Here is a 17876-nt window from a genome sequence, read left to right as displayed (position 1 = left end):
AAACTTAAGTAATTCTTTATAAATATATACAATCAAATAAAGTAATAATAAAAATTGTATATTTTAAAAAGTACCTACTTGTGAAGTTTTTTTTATATCTGTGTGTGGTCAGGCCACGAGCCTTGTACGTAACTCTTTCCATGACTTTTTGGTAATTTCAATTGGTTAGTCTGTGGTAATTTGTTGTCAATGTCAACGCCGGGTGCCGAGTTTGTATAGATTTGATTGTGGAATACTCGTTGAAAAAGTTATTTAATTCTAGTAGAAATGTCTGAAGGTTTGACTTGCCTATGTCTTATTTCTCGTAAATATTTTAGACTTGCACTCATATTTGCTCAGTTTGCTAAGTTTTCGACGATTTGCATGTAACATGAAATATATATGATTGACTTTCGATTTTCCTATACTCACGTTGTTATTTTGCAGAAGAAGTAATCAGACGACGACTGCTGATAGACGGGGATGGTACAGGAGATGACAGAAGACTAAATGTTTTATTGAAGACTCTTATTAAGTGGTGCAACACATCAGATCAATCACCCGAAGAAAGGTAAATACTTCATCGCTGTAAGATTGAAAATATTAGAATTGTCAAAAAAATCATATTAAATGAATCAGTGATGACACAAATTCACCCGTTTGTCACTGAAATACTTCAATAAAAACAAAGATGTTTTATTAAGTGACGCGAGCAGGTGCTATGTGGTACGAATTTGTGTTGTCCCATTTTCAGATGATTTGAAAACATCTTAATATTAGCAAAATGAATTTATTCGCAAGTTAAAATTGTTTACTTTTAACTTCTTGTTCATCCGCCTCCATGGTGTGTTGGTTCGCGTGTTTAGCTACCGTGCTGGAGGTCCCGGGTATGATTCCCAGGGGGGGGTGAAAATAAATATGAGTGTGAAATAAATATGAGGTTGAAAATAAATATGTAAAATGTTTATATTCTTAATTTTTCTCTCTTTTTTGTGTGTATATTTGGTTAAAATCGTTAAAAACAATTAAAAAAAAGGTATTAAAAAAGAACTCCACCAACAAGACACACAAGGTGTGGTGGGTCTCTGCAAAAAAATTGTTTTAAATATATTTAAATTTGTAATTTAAATAAATGTATTCAATTTATGTTAATAAAAAAAGTGATTTTACACTTAAATATTTATTTAATATTACCTTGAACTGGTCCCTGAAGCGTTGGAGTGATCACCTTACCTCCATGTAAGTAATGATCAAAAGAACACTCCGTCAATACGATGCAGTGCCCTATGCACAAGGGTTAGATAAGGGTTAGAAGTACATTGGTAGCCTCATGATATAGTAATCACATACATATATTTATTTTATTTTTCAGTAAAGCTATTCACGACAGAATGTTGGCCCAGCTAGCGCAATGTGAATTTGCAGTGACAAAATCACAGCTCTCTTCTCAAATGATGGCAGCAGAGCTTGAAAATTACGAAAAGCTATCACACACCATCGAAAAGGGGATAGACGTTGCCAAGTTGCATATAGAATCAAGCAAAGCCGAGTTAAAGCACACCAAGACAATTAGAAGGAACCGAATAGAGTATGACGTTCTAGCCAAAGTAATTAGTGAGCAGCCGGATAGAAAAGAAACAGAAGAAAAATTGGACAAGAGCAAAAAGGAACTGGCAAGTTTAGATGCTACTAAGGAACAGTTAGAAAAAAGGCTAGAATTGAGAAGAAAACAATTCCATGTTTTGATTACTTCAATTCATCAACTACAGGCATTACTGGACGAAGGAGATTCCGATGAAATGTTGAATGTATCTCTCGATGATATTGACGATGGAAGTATGGATAATAACCAAATGGAAGCTATGGAAGTTTCGTAATTCATATAACGTAAATTCCTTACCAATAAAAATGTATCATCTTTCAGGGTCCAATACAGCAAAATTTAAAAAAACCTGTAGCTCTTACATAAAAAAGTATATTTATAAATGCATTGTTTTTAGATTTAACTGCAAGAAGTTAAAAATTGTGGACATTTTTTATTATTTTATTTGTAAATGTTACGACGCAATAATTCTTGCAACTTGAACTATGACCCCAAGCGGCCGCTAGGGGCAGGGCAGCGGTGTACGCGGGGAATGTTTATGTTATTAGACCCAACCCTTATGAGATTGACACAAAGAAGACTGCACACACTTGTCCTTGTATTGTCATAGCGACCTGTTAAATAAACCGATTGCATCCTAATTACGAGTTATTATTACCGATACCTGAAGCCCGTAATAATTTTTTGATTTTCCATTATGTTTTTGTCAGTTTTATAATTAATATAATAAGAGACCCGTGTATCTGCGATGGAGCACTATCTGTGCTCCGGTAAAATTGCACACTATTAATTTTTATGTTCTTTTTAAAACAAATTAGATTTGTTTCAATGGAAACTTAAAAAGTAATTGGCATTTTCTTCAATGTAAGATCGATAGAGAAATGAACCGGGCAAAGTATGCGTTTTGATTTATGTTCTGCAACACGGAATGCAATATGGAAAAAAAGTTTTCTTTCTTAAATGACAACATGTAATTTACTTTGTTAATGCAATAAATGGTACAATCTTTGAATTGATAAAATGATAGTATTTATATGTCCTATATTCCCTATTGTTTTGATTTTTTTGTATGTTTATTTTTTTTTTTGTCAAATTATTAATAAATCACCTTTTTTTATTGGATTCTGAACTGCTATATCGCTCACTCAATATCCCAACAACGTCAGTAATTTCAACAACGTCATATAAAAAATAAAAAAAAACTTGATTTTTTAGGAGACCGTTTTTAAAGTTAAAGAATATAATGAAATATATTAAAAATAAATATCAAGCCACTTATTGAATTTTTTAATGTGCAACACATCTTTTTAGATAAAACCTGAATGTTTTTTCTCCATTTGAAAAATATTTAGTATATTTAAAAAAAAAAAATTAAAAAATACCTTTTCTTAAAAATGCAAAAACAACACTTTCTGCCCTGTAGCGGGTAATATTGTTAACAATATGCCGCTTTTGCTGGGATAAAGTACATTTTCTGGGCATTCTGAAAACATGCATAACTGAAAATTGTCAATTTTTGACATATGACGTTGAAAGGAGTGAGCGATGTATATTTTTGTAATTTCTTTCTTCAAAATAAAATGGATTCATAATTTTGTAATTTCTTTCTTCAAAATAAAATGGATTCATGATTTTGTAATTTATTTTATTACCCCTTCTGATTTTACGTATCATTATTTTGTTAGAACATAAATATGGAGACATTTAAAAATATATAAACCTCAAATTAAATTTTTATTTTAATTTTAGATGTTTTAGGTACATGTCTAATAGTCAATGAAATTCTAGTCTGTCTTTCTAACACATCACCAAGTTCATACCCTCTGCGGCAATTATTTAGATTCACAATTTTGTTTGATATAATATCTTTAGAAGCGTCTTCAATGAAATGTAGATATTTTTCATACATGTCTTCTTGAACCACAAGTAAACTTCTGGGTTCTACCAATATAGAGTAGACCGATGAGTCTTTTTCCATTTCCTCTGGTTGAACATCGGTGTTTTCTTTGAAATTCAAAACTGTATGTGAACCACAAGAAATGGTCGTTATTGTTGGATAAAATAAATCCCCATCTACGTGTGGCATAATCCCCTGACCGGAACGGTATTCATTGACTAACACATGATTAGGAACCTTCCCACCCATTAGTTGCAGGTTATTAATTTTATTTAAGTAGTTTTGCAGCCAGGGAGGCATCTTCTCCGCAATCATCCCTTTGGGATGTGGAATTCCACCCCAGTTTTGCAGTCTTCGGTTTAATAGTTGTGTCCATTTTGGCTTTGGTACGGAATTTGCTTGTAATATAATTGCAGCCTCTTCGTTTTCAGTGATAAATTCTGGGATGTAGAAAATTTTTGCAGGAACCTAAAACAAAAATATTCCAATAAGCTAAATGTTAATTTTATTGATATTTCGGTTTATAAAATGTAATGAATTGTCTGATTTTATAGTCATTGCAATTGGATTCGTAACATTGTAATCTCAAGCTTAGTTTCAATAAAAATCTGCATAGGATAATACTTGTTCTCGTAATAATATACATACGGAGTCTAACATTTTCCTTACATTTCTCAAAAAAGCCAATCTCTGATAAATACATAAAAAATGAGAAGAAACTGTAAACACTTTTGTAATAAAATAGCAATGCGAATAAACTGACAATTTTAATATCATAAACTGTGTAAAATTTGGTATAACAAAAAAAAAAAATTCAAAAACTAATCTTATAAAAACACCCTGATGATATGTACAAAGTATGAAGGTAATTATTTTAAAATCAATATTCTTAATACCAGCTGGTTTCTTGAGGTAGAACTTATATTGATTTTATGATAACATGCTACCTTGGCAACCTCTCTTCCCAACAATCATCAAAGATCAGAACTTCAAAGAACATTTCTTAAAATGGGTAAGTATGATATTGAAGAGACTGAATAATGACTAGATGAATTATTTTATTTAATAAAATATGTCAGAATAGTATTAATTATATTCTTCATAATTTTATGGTTTCAATGAAAATTTCTTAGTCGTTTATTACTGTGAATAACTTTTGATTTATCATTTTGTAAATTTTATTTTTATTTTTTATTTTAAAATATATACTCACAGAGTATGTATTTTAAAATAAAAGTAAAAATAAAATTTACAAAATGATAAATCAAAATTTGTTCACAGTAATAAACAACTAAGAAATTTTCATTGAAACCATAAAATTATGAAGAAATGATTAATGAATCATGAAGAAAATATAAAATTTAATAAAAAGCATTCCAATATCTTTGAAACAGAGTACCCAAGTTTAAGATTTTTATGAAAAATATTTAATAATAAGTGTGCGTAACAAGAAAAAAATCTTTGAAATCACTTCATTACAGCTTGGTAAAGTAAAATGTAATAATATGAAAACACAATTGTAAAATTATTTTTATAATATTCATAAATTACCATTGCATACCATACCATATGTTACCAGTATCAATTAGCAAATTACCATATCTTGATTATCTATGTACAACCCTATCCATAAATAGATGTCTCTACCTATAAATAATTTGAGTGTTGGAGTCAATGCGCATAGTGCAGTTACTCCTAAGTGTAAACTCGTGTCCTATTAGGAACTATTAAATGCAGAATCAGTGAGAAAAAAATATATATTTGACAATGCTGAAATTTCTACCAGTTCAATGATGTTGCAAGAGCCATTATATAGATATCAGTCAACAAAGGTCATTAGATTTAAATATTTTATTTATTGTTTCGGCATTAACTTTGTAGCAAAACATGTTACAATGATTAAAGAAAACACTTGTTTTTTACCACTTGAGTTTTATTATAGACTACATGTTTCAGAAGTTAAACTTCCATCATTCAGGTCTGTATAATAACTAAAATATAAAATTGTTCCATAAATAACTTTCCCCTCTCCTTATTTATAGAACAATTTTATATTTTATATTTTAGTTACTATACAGACCTGAATGATGGAAGTTTAACTTCTGAAACATTAGTCTATAATAAAACTCAAGTGGTAAAAAACAATTGTTTTCTTTAGATTTAAATATAATTAATATTAAATAAAATTTGAGGGCTGCTCATAGAAGTTTTTAATAAATTTATGATTTAATTTACATTTATTTGTGATACAAAAATTAGTTTGCGAATGAAAGATTATTTTTCTTACCCCTAGATAAAAATAAAAGGAAGGATCCTACCATGAATAATTATGCACATATTCAAGGTAGCAATGATGAAGACTCACACAGTACACAATTGCAAAATATGTTAAGGAAATTAGAAAACAATCACAGGAGACTTCTTGGTAAGATTCAACTTGTATATAGTGTGGTCAAAGTGTTTGACATATTTTGCTTGATTATTATTTTCTTAATTAAGGAATTAATCATACAGTAAGTCCCTGGTCAACGCGGGAGATAAATTCTAATAATTTCTAGCGCCGCTAAATGAGATAATCTTACACGTAGATATGTACCTACATCTTAACACATACTGTAATGAAATGAAATGCATCACAAGACTGCATGTGAGAATTAAAGCAATAAAATCGCGTGTGATTTTGTAGAATACCAATACTACCCTGTGATACTGAAACGGCATTAAGCAGGGACTTACTGCATTTTACATGTTACGACTGTTTTATTTTATATGTTAAATTGATGAAGGTGTTACCAGTGCGCTAACAGAGGCATTGGAGAATACGGTACGTGGAAATCCATTTGAGTTGGAAGAAACGTTAAACAATTGCATGGAAATCTATCCAGAACTCTTTACACTTAATATTAAAAAGCCACCCAAAAATGCAAATTTTAGAAAGATCTACAATACGTCAGGTAAATAATTTCTGATTAACTTAAATGAATTATAAATATGTTTAAGCATAATATTGGATATAACACTTAAATGCCCAGACTTCGGTATCTCTTTTTTAAAAACATATCTTGAAAATCTATAAAAATCTTAAATTTTATGAAATTTATGAGCTATCAAAAGAGAAATTTGTAACTTACGAGAGAAATAATCGGTTTTATTTATATGTGTAGTAAATTGAACATTTTATATTATTTTATAGTTTCGGAAGACACAACAGATACGGGGGAGGTAAGAAGAAAAATATATCCCAGTTTCCAAATTCAAAGTGACTCTGAACAAGTAACCACATGTTCTGGGAAAAGTCATAAACCTCCATTTTCTTTTAACAAAGAAACGCAAATGAAACATAATGCAAATACAGATTCATGTGCAGATACACCTTTTTCAGAGCCGGGAATAACATGTACAAAAAATGTTACATCTGGATCTGAATCTATTCCGATACAACATAAAAAATACACCGTGCCTTTGATTTACAAAGAGCCTAGCTTTGAGATTTTACTGAATCCAAATGATTGTAAAGAAACTGGTGATCAAATACAATGTTCTACTCCTATTAATATATCGAGGTGTCCATCACCATCTCCGTACTTTCAGAATGAATGTTTATCATCTCGTATGAGTGGTGAAGAAAGCTCAGCTTTCATTGAAAAGGAATCACATATAATTCACCCCAATTACGATAATCAAACAACTCTCACAGAAAACTCTTATACTGTCAAACACCCGGAAAGTGATACCGATTATTCAACACACAGAGATTATACTTTAGATAATCATGATAACTCAGTCAACGAAGATTCTGATAATGTTTTCTCACCGAAAACAATGAACTTAAATCTAGATCAGAGTGAAGCTGAACAAGATCCGAATGAAGAAAATCCCTCAAATTGGCCCTACGAAATTATCTTTCAGCAAAAAAATAGAAAAGCTCCAGACAATAACACTGAACTATCCATAAAGATTATGCCTGAAGGAGGAATACCACAAGAAAGAAGAGGTAGTACATCTCACAACTCGGCTTATCCACAAAATGATGATCATGAAAATCCAGTTGAAACATGCATTATCATAAAAAAACAATTCAGTCCTAATTTCAGAGGGTCTAATACGTATCAAATAGATAACACAAACAAAGGAGTTATATTTAACACTCCGACAGAAAAAATATCAGTTACAATAGCGAAACTACAAAGTTTATCCACGGGATTAAGGGAACAATCTGGTGGTTTACATCCTATTCGGGAAAACTTATCGTATCGTCAAAATGGGGAAAATTTTGGACAGCCTACAGAACAGCCTACTAAAATAGCTTTGCTTAATTCTTACAAAGTGGAGTCACCAAAATTAAATGATGAAACATTTGAAGTGATCAAGAATGACTTTATCAGTATTAAAAATAACTTGATCGAAGGATCTGTAAAAGAGCGTTCGCAAATTTTACAATCACTAAGATTGGTGAGTAGAAAACAAATACTAATCAAGGAACACTATGAATTTTTGTTTATAATTGTAAAATTTATCATTTTAGAATTTAATACATACACTGGCCAAAGAAAGGTCTACCCTGCTAGCTTCGTACATAAACAATGATATATTGGATCTGAACTGCAGTGAAACATTATTGGATATTTTAATGCCACGAGAAATTATAAATGGTTGGGATCTTATTTTACAGGTAATAATTTAATATTAATGCTGTTAAAAGCCTTGATTTTAAACTTGGATGAGTCAAAAGTGTTTTAGAATATTACCAGTAATAAGCATGTAATATTTAATGTCTACAGCAAAATCTCCTTAAGTTTTTAAATACAATGAGTTCTACATGGAAGGGCCGAGATTACCTGACAAGTAATCTGAAAACATTACAAAGTCTAGAAAAATATTTTTTTGAGAAGTATTCCATGCGAGTCTCTTCAGAAATGATTTGTAAAGACATGTTGGTGGCAACGTTTCACAAATTGAGCACAAGACAAAATCAGCAGATGGCTTTGATTAATGCAGGTAACAATATATTTTTTAAAGTAGTTGATTGACTGAAACAAAAGCAACAACAATAAAAAATTGGAATAGGATTACAATAAAATAAAAACATTCTGTATGTATTTGCATTGTGGTGACAGAAAAGGAGATTAAATATCTCGGATGAGATAAATAATGATGACAAGAAAGGGCTTGAATATCTCAAATGAGATAATGATGAAATCGTTTTTATTTTAAGATTAGCTTTATAACTTTACGCTGAAAACACTTTTGTTTATAATATTTTGAGTATGTCCCATTCTTCATATAAAAATACTGGATTAAGCCATCCAGGGGTCGTTATCATGATACTACAATATAGATATCTCAATAAAGTCATTGCTTTTTTATGCCCAGGTGGTTATATCCAAAGGAAAAATAATGCTTTAACTTCATAGTGTAGATAACTTTAATAGCCTACTTCAAGGTTTTCATTTCTAATGACTTTAGAATTTTCAAACCGGTTATCGACCCATACTGCAAAGAATAACAGATAATGAAAAAGAAAATTATGAATAGAAATAAAGTTTAAGCTATCTGTACTGTGTAATTAATTAACATGTTATCTTTCTTTTCGTGTATTACCTCAGACATTTTATTATGGGACTTAATTGTCTCTGTTGAAAAACCTATTCAAATTTTACAATACTAGAACACACCGTTTGAGAGTTGCTACTCAGACTAACAATCAAATAAACACATAGTTTTTTAACTTTATACTTAAGATTATATATTTTGTTAAAGTTTATTTTGCTGAGTCATTTTTTACTCATCTTAATTGTGCATAATTATATTCCAGGTGTATCAGAGAAGATATTATTTAATGTATTGGAAAACAGAGAGACCATATCGGCGTATCGTCTGCTCCACAGTCTGGGATTACTCATAAACTTGTGTGTCAATGGTCAAGGTAGAAAATTAATGGAACCGATGTCAGCGGAGTTACTTGGTTTATTGGCTGAACTTTTGCAATCCAAGGAAAAGAAAATAGTTCCGTACGCAGCCAGACTTTTGTACATCTTGATGGCAAGTGACAAGTTCCACAAAGAAGCTAATAAGATGGATACCATTAAAATTTTGAACGAAGCTATTCGTGTAAGTTAATGGAAGGTTTTGCATTTTTTTTTTTGACAAATTTTCAAGATTTGAAGTTTTATATGCACCTGGAGGATTTCATCAAAGTTTGCCATAATATTTCCCATTTATAACCTTTATTTATATGTGTAATATCATTTTGATACCTTTTTGGTTAATTGAGCACCTGTCTGTGAAATTGTGTTAACTGTAAATTATACAACTTGGTACATATACCATGGTAGAATGCTCTGTTAATGTGTAGTCAATTCGTAGCTAATGGTTGGCAAATACGCACCTTCATGATCATTCTTGTAGATCAGCAACCTCACATTCGGCATCATGTTTCATTCATTAAATTTATTGCTAGTTAAATAACCTAATTTTTTATGGTTTGGTAGATTACCAGGAAAATATTCATAATTTTGAATTATCATTTTGGTTTTTATTTTGTGTACCGCATCCAATATTTTAGCCCATTTATTTGATACACTTTTTTGACTACCTGCTGCAGTAACAAATTATAAAATTTATTTTGCATTTCAGATATCAAATAAGAGAATCAAGTTGCAGTTGGAAACACTGAAATCTGCTATAGAACAACCCAAAGCACACAACTATCTGGATGATGCAGAGGAATCATTTTTGAACAATATTGTGAGTTACAAATTATAGGTGTGAATATTTTAAGCAATCTGTTATTTTATTTTATATGTTGGTATATGTATTGCAGGAAGCAGAAATCGATGAATTAGAGGAAGAAGTGGAGGTCGGCGAACCAGGCGTAACAAATGCGCAATCTGGTATGTGATATTAATATTGACTTATTGATTCATAATGTCGTTTCATAGTTTTTTTTTTATTTAATGACTCTTTTAGAATCTTTAACAGCAAATCAGATACAATTATAATTTACATTACATTTCAAGAAGATAGTAGTAAGGCTAGCATAAATTAGCATTTATGTTGCTATATTTTTTAGGAAAGCAATGCAAACGCTTTGTGGACATGCTCAAAACTACTTACTATAAATAAAATGTAGCACAAAGTATTCCACATTTAATGAACCTTACCTTCCCAAAATATTGTAATAAAGTACCAAACTATCTGCTCATCATGTGGATAAAATCCAAAAAAAATTACATTATTTAAAACAATTTCAGAGTCCTACACAAAAAAAGCACTGGGAACTACCTTGTTGGCAAAAGAAAGTAATAAATTGCACGAAGAGTTTCCAGTAGGAAAAGGTTCTGATAATAAAAACATTGATGAGGGAAACTCGAACATCACACATCCCACCAATTCAAAACTAGATAATGCTAATAATATAGATGAAAAAGAGGAAATCATCAAAAAAGTCGAAAAACCAGATGAAACTAAATCGCAAGTCTCACAAACTGATCAACAAAAAAACACGGATGAATCCAAAGGTAAGAAAGCAGAACCTAAAGGAAAAGAAAAAAAGAACAAAAAGAAACGCGACAAAGATACAGACAGTTTATTATCGTCAAATTACGTGTTACTTAAGGAAGCACTGGACAATATAATAGACGACCAATCCAATTACAAGATAATACCAGAAACAGTTTCTGAAACAATACAAAATGGAAATAGAAAACGTGATGAAAATGACAATTTGTCTAAAAAGGATTTAGTCACGTCGCAAGATATTAAAATACGTAAGGTCGCAGAACACTTAGACTCGCATCGAGATGCCCCGATTTCAGCCAAAGAAATTACTACAGATGCTAAAAAGAAGCAGTCGACACCAGTACCCGTTAAAAAAGACACTGTTTCATCTAAGAGTAGGCCCCCTTCTCAAAAAAGTGATCATATCACACAGCGAAGTCGGAAACACAGTCTGTACAGCCAAGATGGTAACAATGATTACGAGTACTGCGAAGACACCAAGCAAATCCAAGTTCCCATACAGCACCATAGTAGCCTCTTTTCGGACACAAATAAAGACAATGTGTTAAACAAAACTGGAGAAACAACGACAGCTGTATCTAAAAATAATATTGTGGAAAATGTAGAGACAGTTAAAAAGATAGAGACTAAAAGTACTGATGGAAAAAGTACATTAATATAAACTAAAATAACCGAATTGTTTCAAGAATTTGTTAAGAAACTAAAAAGGTGATTAAGTTTCTAAAAATATAAAAACATAGTAAATGTTTATTCTTTATTTATTTAAATTTATATGCAGTATTGTAGCATAATATAAAAGTTGTTTATAATATATCATATCCGCCTCCGTAGTTTAGTGGTAAGTACATTTGGTTACTATGCTGGAGGTTTCGAGTTCATCAAAATAAATAGTAATAAATATGAGTGATTTTCACTCATATTTATTTAATATCATCCTGGGCTGGTACCTGATATGTAGGACTGATCACCTTGCCTTCATGTAGTTAATGATCAAAAAGATACATCGTCGATACGATGCAGTGCCCTATGCACCATTGGGTGCAAATAAGTATTAGAAGAGTATTATATATTTGATGATTTACTACAATATTTTAATAATAGGTGTATTACAGCAGAGCTTTTTTAATAGTGTTGTAGGTCTTGGGAAAAGCAATTTACTGGGTCTCCTAGCTATGCACCAGTATAAATATATAAGCTGTCAATAAAATTCCTGATGATTGCCGAGATAAAACTTGGTGACAATCTTTGTCCTGAAAATTTGTATTTTAAATACATACATTTTTTCAGGTAATATATAAATATTGTATTACTTTCCTTAGTGGGGTTTAAACATTATTTTCAGCAGAGAATAGCATGTAGTCTTAAATATTCAATACATAATTGCTTTTGTGCCAATATTTTACATTAGTAAATTATATACCTACATACTATATAGATAATTTTTTATCATACATTTTATAATACATATATTTTTAACTCATACAGAAAATAGGCGGATATTTATTTACAAAGAGATTATTGGATATCTCATTTATGTAGTCTATTTCATTGTTATCACATTTGATTATAGTTTATTAATATTTAAGTAAGACAAGGCTGCGTCCTTGCACCGTTTCTCTTCATCATCCTCATGGATTTCATTCTTCGAAAGTCATTACCATCTGACCGAGGTATATCCATCACCCCCTCCCGGAAACTCTGCGACCTAGAGTACGCAGATGATGCTGTTTTAATTGATGACTCCGTCGAGGGTCTTCAATTGATCGTCGACAGGGTAAATAGGTACTCTACGCACATGGGGCTTACAATAAATGTTGCAAAAACCCATGTGTTGTGCAACAGCTCATGCCTAGATGCCCAACAACCCTTGACGTTGAGTAACCAGCGCATCGAAAGGGTCGAGAGTTTCAAGTACTTGGGAGTGTACGCGACTGAAAATGGCAGCCTTCAAAAGGAACTGGGAGTGCGATTAGGACTCGCTGGGTCCGCATTTAACAGTATGAAGGCTGTCTGGAGATCGGATTTATACTCGGTGAAAACCAAATGCCGCCTATACAATGCCTGCATTGCTCCTGTTCTCTTATACGGCTGTGAAACATGGCACCTTACAAGGGCCCAGAGCAGCCGTGTACTAAGCTTGAAGAACAGGTGTTTGCGGAGAATCTTAGGCGTGCGGTGGTTTGACTTTGTGAGGAATGAAGAGATAAGGCGTAGGACGCAGCAAATCTTGGTCACAACTGTCGTCAAAAAAAGGCGATTCAGTTGGCTTGGCCATGTACTCCGCATGCCTCCTGAGAGCCTTAATCAAGCTTGCCTCTTTTACAAGGCATCAGGTTCGCGCCGCCCAGGACGACCACTCCTGACAATTCGTCGGCAGTTCTCGTCAGAACTTCGCGACGCGGATCTGACTTGGGAGGATGCAAGGGAGCTGGCAGCCGACAGAAAAGCCTGGAGACAGTTTGTGGACTCCATATGCTCCACCTAGGGAGCGGATATGGTTATTATTATTAATATTTAAGTAAACTAAAATGTCCTTTTCATATACTCACATTACTGAGTCTAAACTTCTCCATATCCTTAAGAAAATCTTCCATTGATCTGAAAACAGTTGAAATATATAATTTGTAAATTGAATATTTTAATTAGCACATAAGAAATCACTCTCCATTTAATACTTGATCCTGGATTCATTGTGAAAGTTAAACTCGTTTACGGTGAAGTTTGTTAAAGAAATATAATTCTAGATCGCATTGAAAGAATGATGACAGAAAAGAATCGATAATATTTTTGTATTGTAGCGACACCTATCCGCTACACAGCAAAGCAAACATCTCAAGAAATTAGACGTGGTGTTGAAGGAAACCGAAATGCACAAAATGTGCACAATGCCGCAACATAAGGTTTCCGAAACGTAGAAATGTGCGGAAGCCATAAACAATGTGTTAATACTATTAAAACAATGATATAAAATAAATCTCCATTGCATTTAACATAAGTACTCAAATAAACTTATTAGAGTGCCTTTCATTTAGTAAAATAGCAAATATAATCATTGCTGAAGAAAATAAAAATGAACAGTAAAATTCTATATTTATCTCATCATTTTAAAATATGACAGTATTGATTTTAAGATGTTTATAGTACTCTTATGTAATAGAGCTTCCTTGATGTCTTTTCCTTCAAAACCCTTATTAACTACAAATAATATTTATATATTACATATATGTATACATAATACATATATAAATACATATATTACATACAAGTCGTTAACTGGATTTTAATGCTTTATAGATATTTATTATGTGTTTACAATAAAAATGCTTTTAAATGTTAAAAACTTGTTTTATTTCATTATTTAGATATAAATATTTACAATACATGCCTAAAATAATTTCAATGGTGGTAAACAGTATAATATAATGATATAATTTTATTTGTACTCATAAATGAATTACGTAAAGATGTTTTTAATTATAACATTTTGTAATGTACAGTAATTGTTATGAATCATCTAGAACTCTTAAGCAATAATAAAATATAATAAATATCATTAAATAAACTTATTTAGTTAAAGGAAATTTTTGATCTCATTGAATTTAAAATCACAACAGAAAAAAAACATGCAAAATGTTAATCTTTCTAAAATAATTTTCTGTAAATGCTATTGAATATATCACATGTTGAATTTTGTATGAGTTAAATAAATAAAAATCTGTAACATTTAATTAAAAATAATTTATTCTATACATTGCATTAACAGTACAGTAAATAATATAGACAAATTATAGAAAAATATATCATCAGTATAGATTTCTTTTAACCTGTTAACCGGGCGGGACGCATAAATACGTCAAACGTAAACAATATCGGGTACAGGTAGTACATATGAATACGTCCTTGAACATATGTTTATTATATTATATACATGGATGTATATTTATCAAACAACAAAGGTATTAGTCATCCATACATGTCTCGACATGAATTTAAGACACGGAGTGAATCAGTATTTGCGCCTGTTACAAGTTGCGTAATTAGACAGCGGACCGCCCGGTTAACAGGTTAAACTGGCACATGTGAATGTTTGTTTTATAATTGGCAAAAATTAATACCAATATTTGAAGTTATTTACACTAATGGTTTTCAATATTCTGCAACCTTCAAAACTCTTCTAATGTATGATTTTTTTTGGACAAAATTTCTCATTTTGCAAAAGGTCTTCCACCCAGTTTGAAAATCATAGGTTCCCAATTTTTTCGGTTTGGTGTCCTTGTAAATTTAGTGATAATTCATCAGTATTAGAATGGCTAGCTCTAGAGATATGTCAATAATTTATGTAGAGATATGTACATAATTAGGTAATCATTTTATTAAACCAGTTATTTTAATATGATTCAATATTATACGATTAAAAATATAAAAAAAATCGGTAAAAGAAAATTTTATTCCCAACAAATGGGAGTTGCTCTAAAGCTTTTGATACTTGCTACATTTGGCTATATTTTTTTAAATTTCTTTATAATATGAAAAGTGCTCATATTATAAAGAAATTACAATAATTAATAATTATAATTAATAATTAATAATTATTTATACAATACATTTTTGGTTGGAATGTACTGAATTATTGTACTAGAAGTAGAATACAAACAAAATAATAATGAATTCAGCCCCCTACAATTAAAAATCTCCTCTAGATCCCAACAACTCCAATTCGGGGTGATATTACCTACCCACATTGAGAAAAATCTATCATTTACACCATAGAGAATGAATCCCCTACATTTACGATTTTCCGATAGCCCTTATCTGGTTTAGTTATCGATAACAGAGAAAAAATCACATACGGTAGACACGCCGTAATAAAAATATAAAGCCAATAGTGTATAGGAGGTGTGGAGCCGAATGGACAAAGCCAATAGCCTCTTCTTGTTGCATCTCTCGTATGGTGGCTTATAAATGCTGCAAGTATTATCCACCCGAGGAAATGAAGAACGTTTGATGTACAGAGGTATGATAGTCCCACAAAAGTAAATGCAATTCCAATGGCCAATGTTGTACAATGTAAGAATGGGCGATCTGTCAGCAGATGAATATCCTAGAATAAAAAATAAAACTTATTCATTAAAATGTAAAACAATTCTACAGCATACGAAACATTTGATTTCAATTTTTTTTCCAAGATTGCCAGGCATTTTGATTGAATATTAATTTTTTTAATTCACAAAATAACTTTTTTTTATTAAATCACTATATACCTTATCATAATTTAAGTATAAGAAACACACAAGTAAATTATTTATTAAAAAGTCGGTTATTAAAAATGTTTGGAATTATTGACCACTTCTGATTCCTTTAACCGTAACGAAAAATAAATATAAAATTAGTCACTTGAGATTTCTACCCAAGCTCTCCTTACCGCTGACATTTTTTGTTTTTATTAAGTAGATAATGTTTGGTATAAATTAGTGTTGAAAAATAAGCCATTGCTATGGGTAGGGCACTCGAGGTCACATACCCGCAGTTGTGTAACTTGTATATAAATTATTTGAATGCGGCTCTTGAGGAACAAATGGTATTATAAAAGTTTCGATTATAATTACTATCATCCAAAAAGATACAACTGGATAATGGTGTACAATTAAAGTGTACTGTCCACCTCCGTAGTGTAATGGTCAGCACGCTGCGCTACCGAACTGGAGGTTGCGGGTTCGATTCCCAGGGGGGGTTAAAAAAATAAAAGTGATTTTTTCACTCTAATATTACCCTGGACTGGAACCTGAAGCGGAGGGTTGATCACCTTGCCTTCATGTAAGTAACGATCAAGATAAAACCGCGTCAATATGATGCAGTGGCCTTTGCACCATCGGGTACGGATAAGGGTTTGAAGAAGAAGATTAAAGTGTTCATATTGCTGCAGTATTGAAGAAATTAAGATTGAAATAATACATTTTTAAGCTAGATGGACTTTGTCTTACATATTTTTAAAAAATACTAATTTTAAATTATATTTACCTCCAACTTCAAGGATTTAGCTGCTATGAAATGGTCCACATCAATCAACGAAGCTATCACAGTGCACAATAAAACTTGCCAAATTATTTCACTCGGTGGAGGAACACTCTTCTTTTGGAAACAAACAATAGCCCATGTCAACCCGCCAATCAATGAGTGAGTTCCGTTATCGATCACGGCTTTTAAAAGGTTATTATTTTCAATACTTTTTACCAAACTATCTCCCAAGATAGCAGTCAAACAAATGAATACAGTTAGAATAAAGTTTATCATGTTCAAAGGAAAACTAAATGTGTTCCTATAAAAACATGACTATGTTATCACGTCTAAATTATACGCCGGTTTCAAGATATATGCGAATTATAACCTATAATGTAATATTGTGTTCGTACCTTTTTATTTTCACACTTTATCCGAAATTTATTCTGCCAAAATTATTTTAAAATTTTTTGGAGAAGTAAAATAATTTGGCAAGAAAAATAATAATAAAATGATCAATTTCGTTCCGACATAAAATGATTTTACAATAATAAAAAATCAAATAAAAACACCAATTTGACAGTGACAGGAGTAAACCAAAGATTATTTACTAGAAGCAAAGATTGCAGAGTATGTTTTTGGCCTGCGGTAGCTGCGTGAGACCGCAAACGAAACTGAATTCGGAAAACATTCGTTTGCGATATCCAGCTCGCTGGCATTTTCCTTTTATCGTTTTTCACTTTCAGGTCATAAAGCGATTTCAGGGAATTTCGTTTTATTTATTAATGCCATTACAAGATCATTTTCCCTATTCGCAATAAAGCATTCTGAAAGCGGAAAATGCCGTTGCAAGTAGGCTTATTGCTATTAATGCCATCT

The 17876-nt window shown here is 31.4% G+C and overlaps 4 protein-coding genes across 4 annotated transcripts; 2 read left to right on the top strand and 2 right to left on the bottom strand.

Annotated features, from left to right (window-relative positions):
• The first annotated feature begins 167 nt into the window (after positions 1-167).
• Positions 168-3216, top strand: thoc7 (THO complex subunit 7). Its single transcript, XM_088272519.1, has 3 exons — positions 168-277; positions 427-550; positions 1352-3216. Exons 1-3 carry the CDS (start codon positions 268-270, stop codon positions 1854-1856), a joined length of 639 nt encoding a protein of 212 aa, XP_088128645.1. The 5' UTR covers positions 168-267; the 3' UTR covers positions 1857-3216.
• Positions 3214-17593, bottom strand: LOC148312862 (putative RNA/DNA demethylase ALKBH6). The gene is made up of 3 exons (XM_088272506.1): positions 17411-17593; positions 13550-13598; positions 3214-3947 (listed from the first exon to the last, which is right to left on the bottom strand). The coding sequence occupies exons 2-3, from the start codon at positions 13592-13594 to the stop codon at positions 3309-3311; spliced, it is 684 nt and encodes a 227-aa protein (XP_088128632.1). The 5' UTR covers positions 13595-13598; positions 17411-17593; the 3' UTR covers positions 3214-3308.
• On the top strand, positions 5846-11661 carry LOC148312864 (uncharacterized). The gene is made up of 9 exons (XM_088272579.1): positions 5846-5904; positions 6266-6433; positions 6673-7931; positions 8005-8151; positions 8261-8477; positions 9295-9590; positions 10116-10226; positions 10303-10372; positions 10733-11661. Exons 1-9 carry the CDS (start codon positions 5865-5867, stop codon positions 11659-11661), a joined length of 3237 nt encoding a protein of 1078 aa, XP_088128705.1. The 5' UTR covers positions 5846-5864.
• Positions 14511-17417, bottom strand: LOC148312863 (transmembrane protein 267). The gene is made up of 2 exons (XM_088272532.1): positions 17019-17417; positions 14511-16101 (listed from the first exon to the last, which is right to left on the bottom strand). Exons 1-2 carry the CDS (start codon positions 17289-17291, stop codon positions 15760-15762), a joined length of 615 nt encoding a protein of 204 aa, XP_088128658.1. The 5' UTR covers positions 17292-17417; the 3' UTR covers positions 14511-15759.
• Positions 17594-17876: the final 283 nt, after the last annotated feature.

This window comes from Brachycentrus maculatus, unplaced genomic scaffold, assembly GCF_059751285.1.
Source record: "Brachycentrus maculatus isolate JH-2025_06_01 unplaced genomic scaffold, ASM5975128v1 h1tg000031l, whole genome shotgun sequence".
Classification (NCBI taxonomy): domain Eukaryota; kingdom Metazoa; phylum Arthropoda; class Insecta; order Trichoptera; family Brachycentridae; genus Brachycentrus; species Brachycentrus maculatus.
Note: the sequence above shows the minus strand (reverse complement) of the source record. Positions and strands in the feature narration are given on the sequence as shown.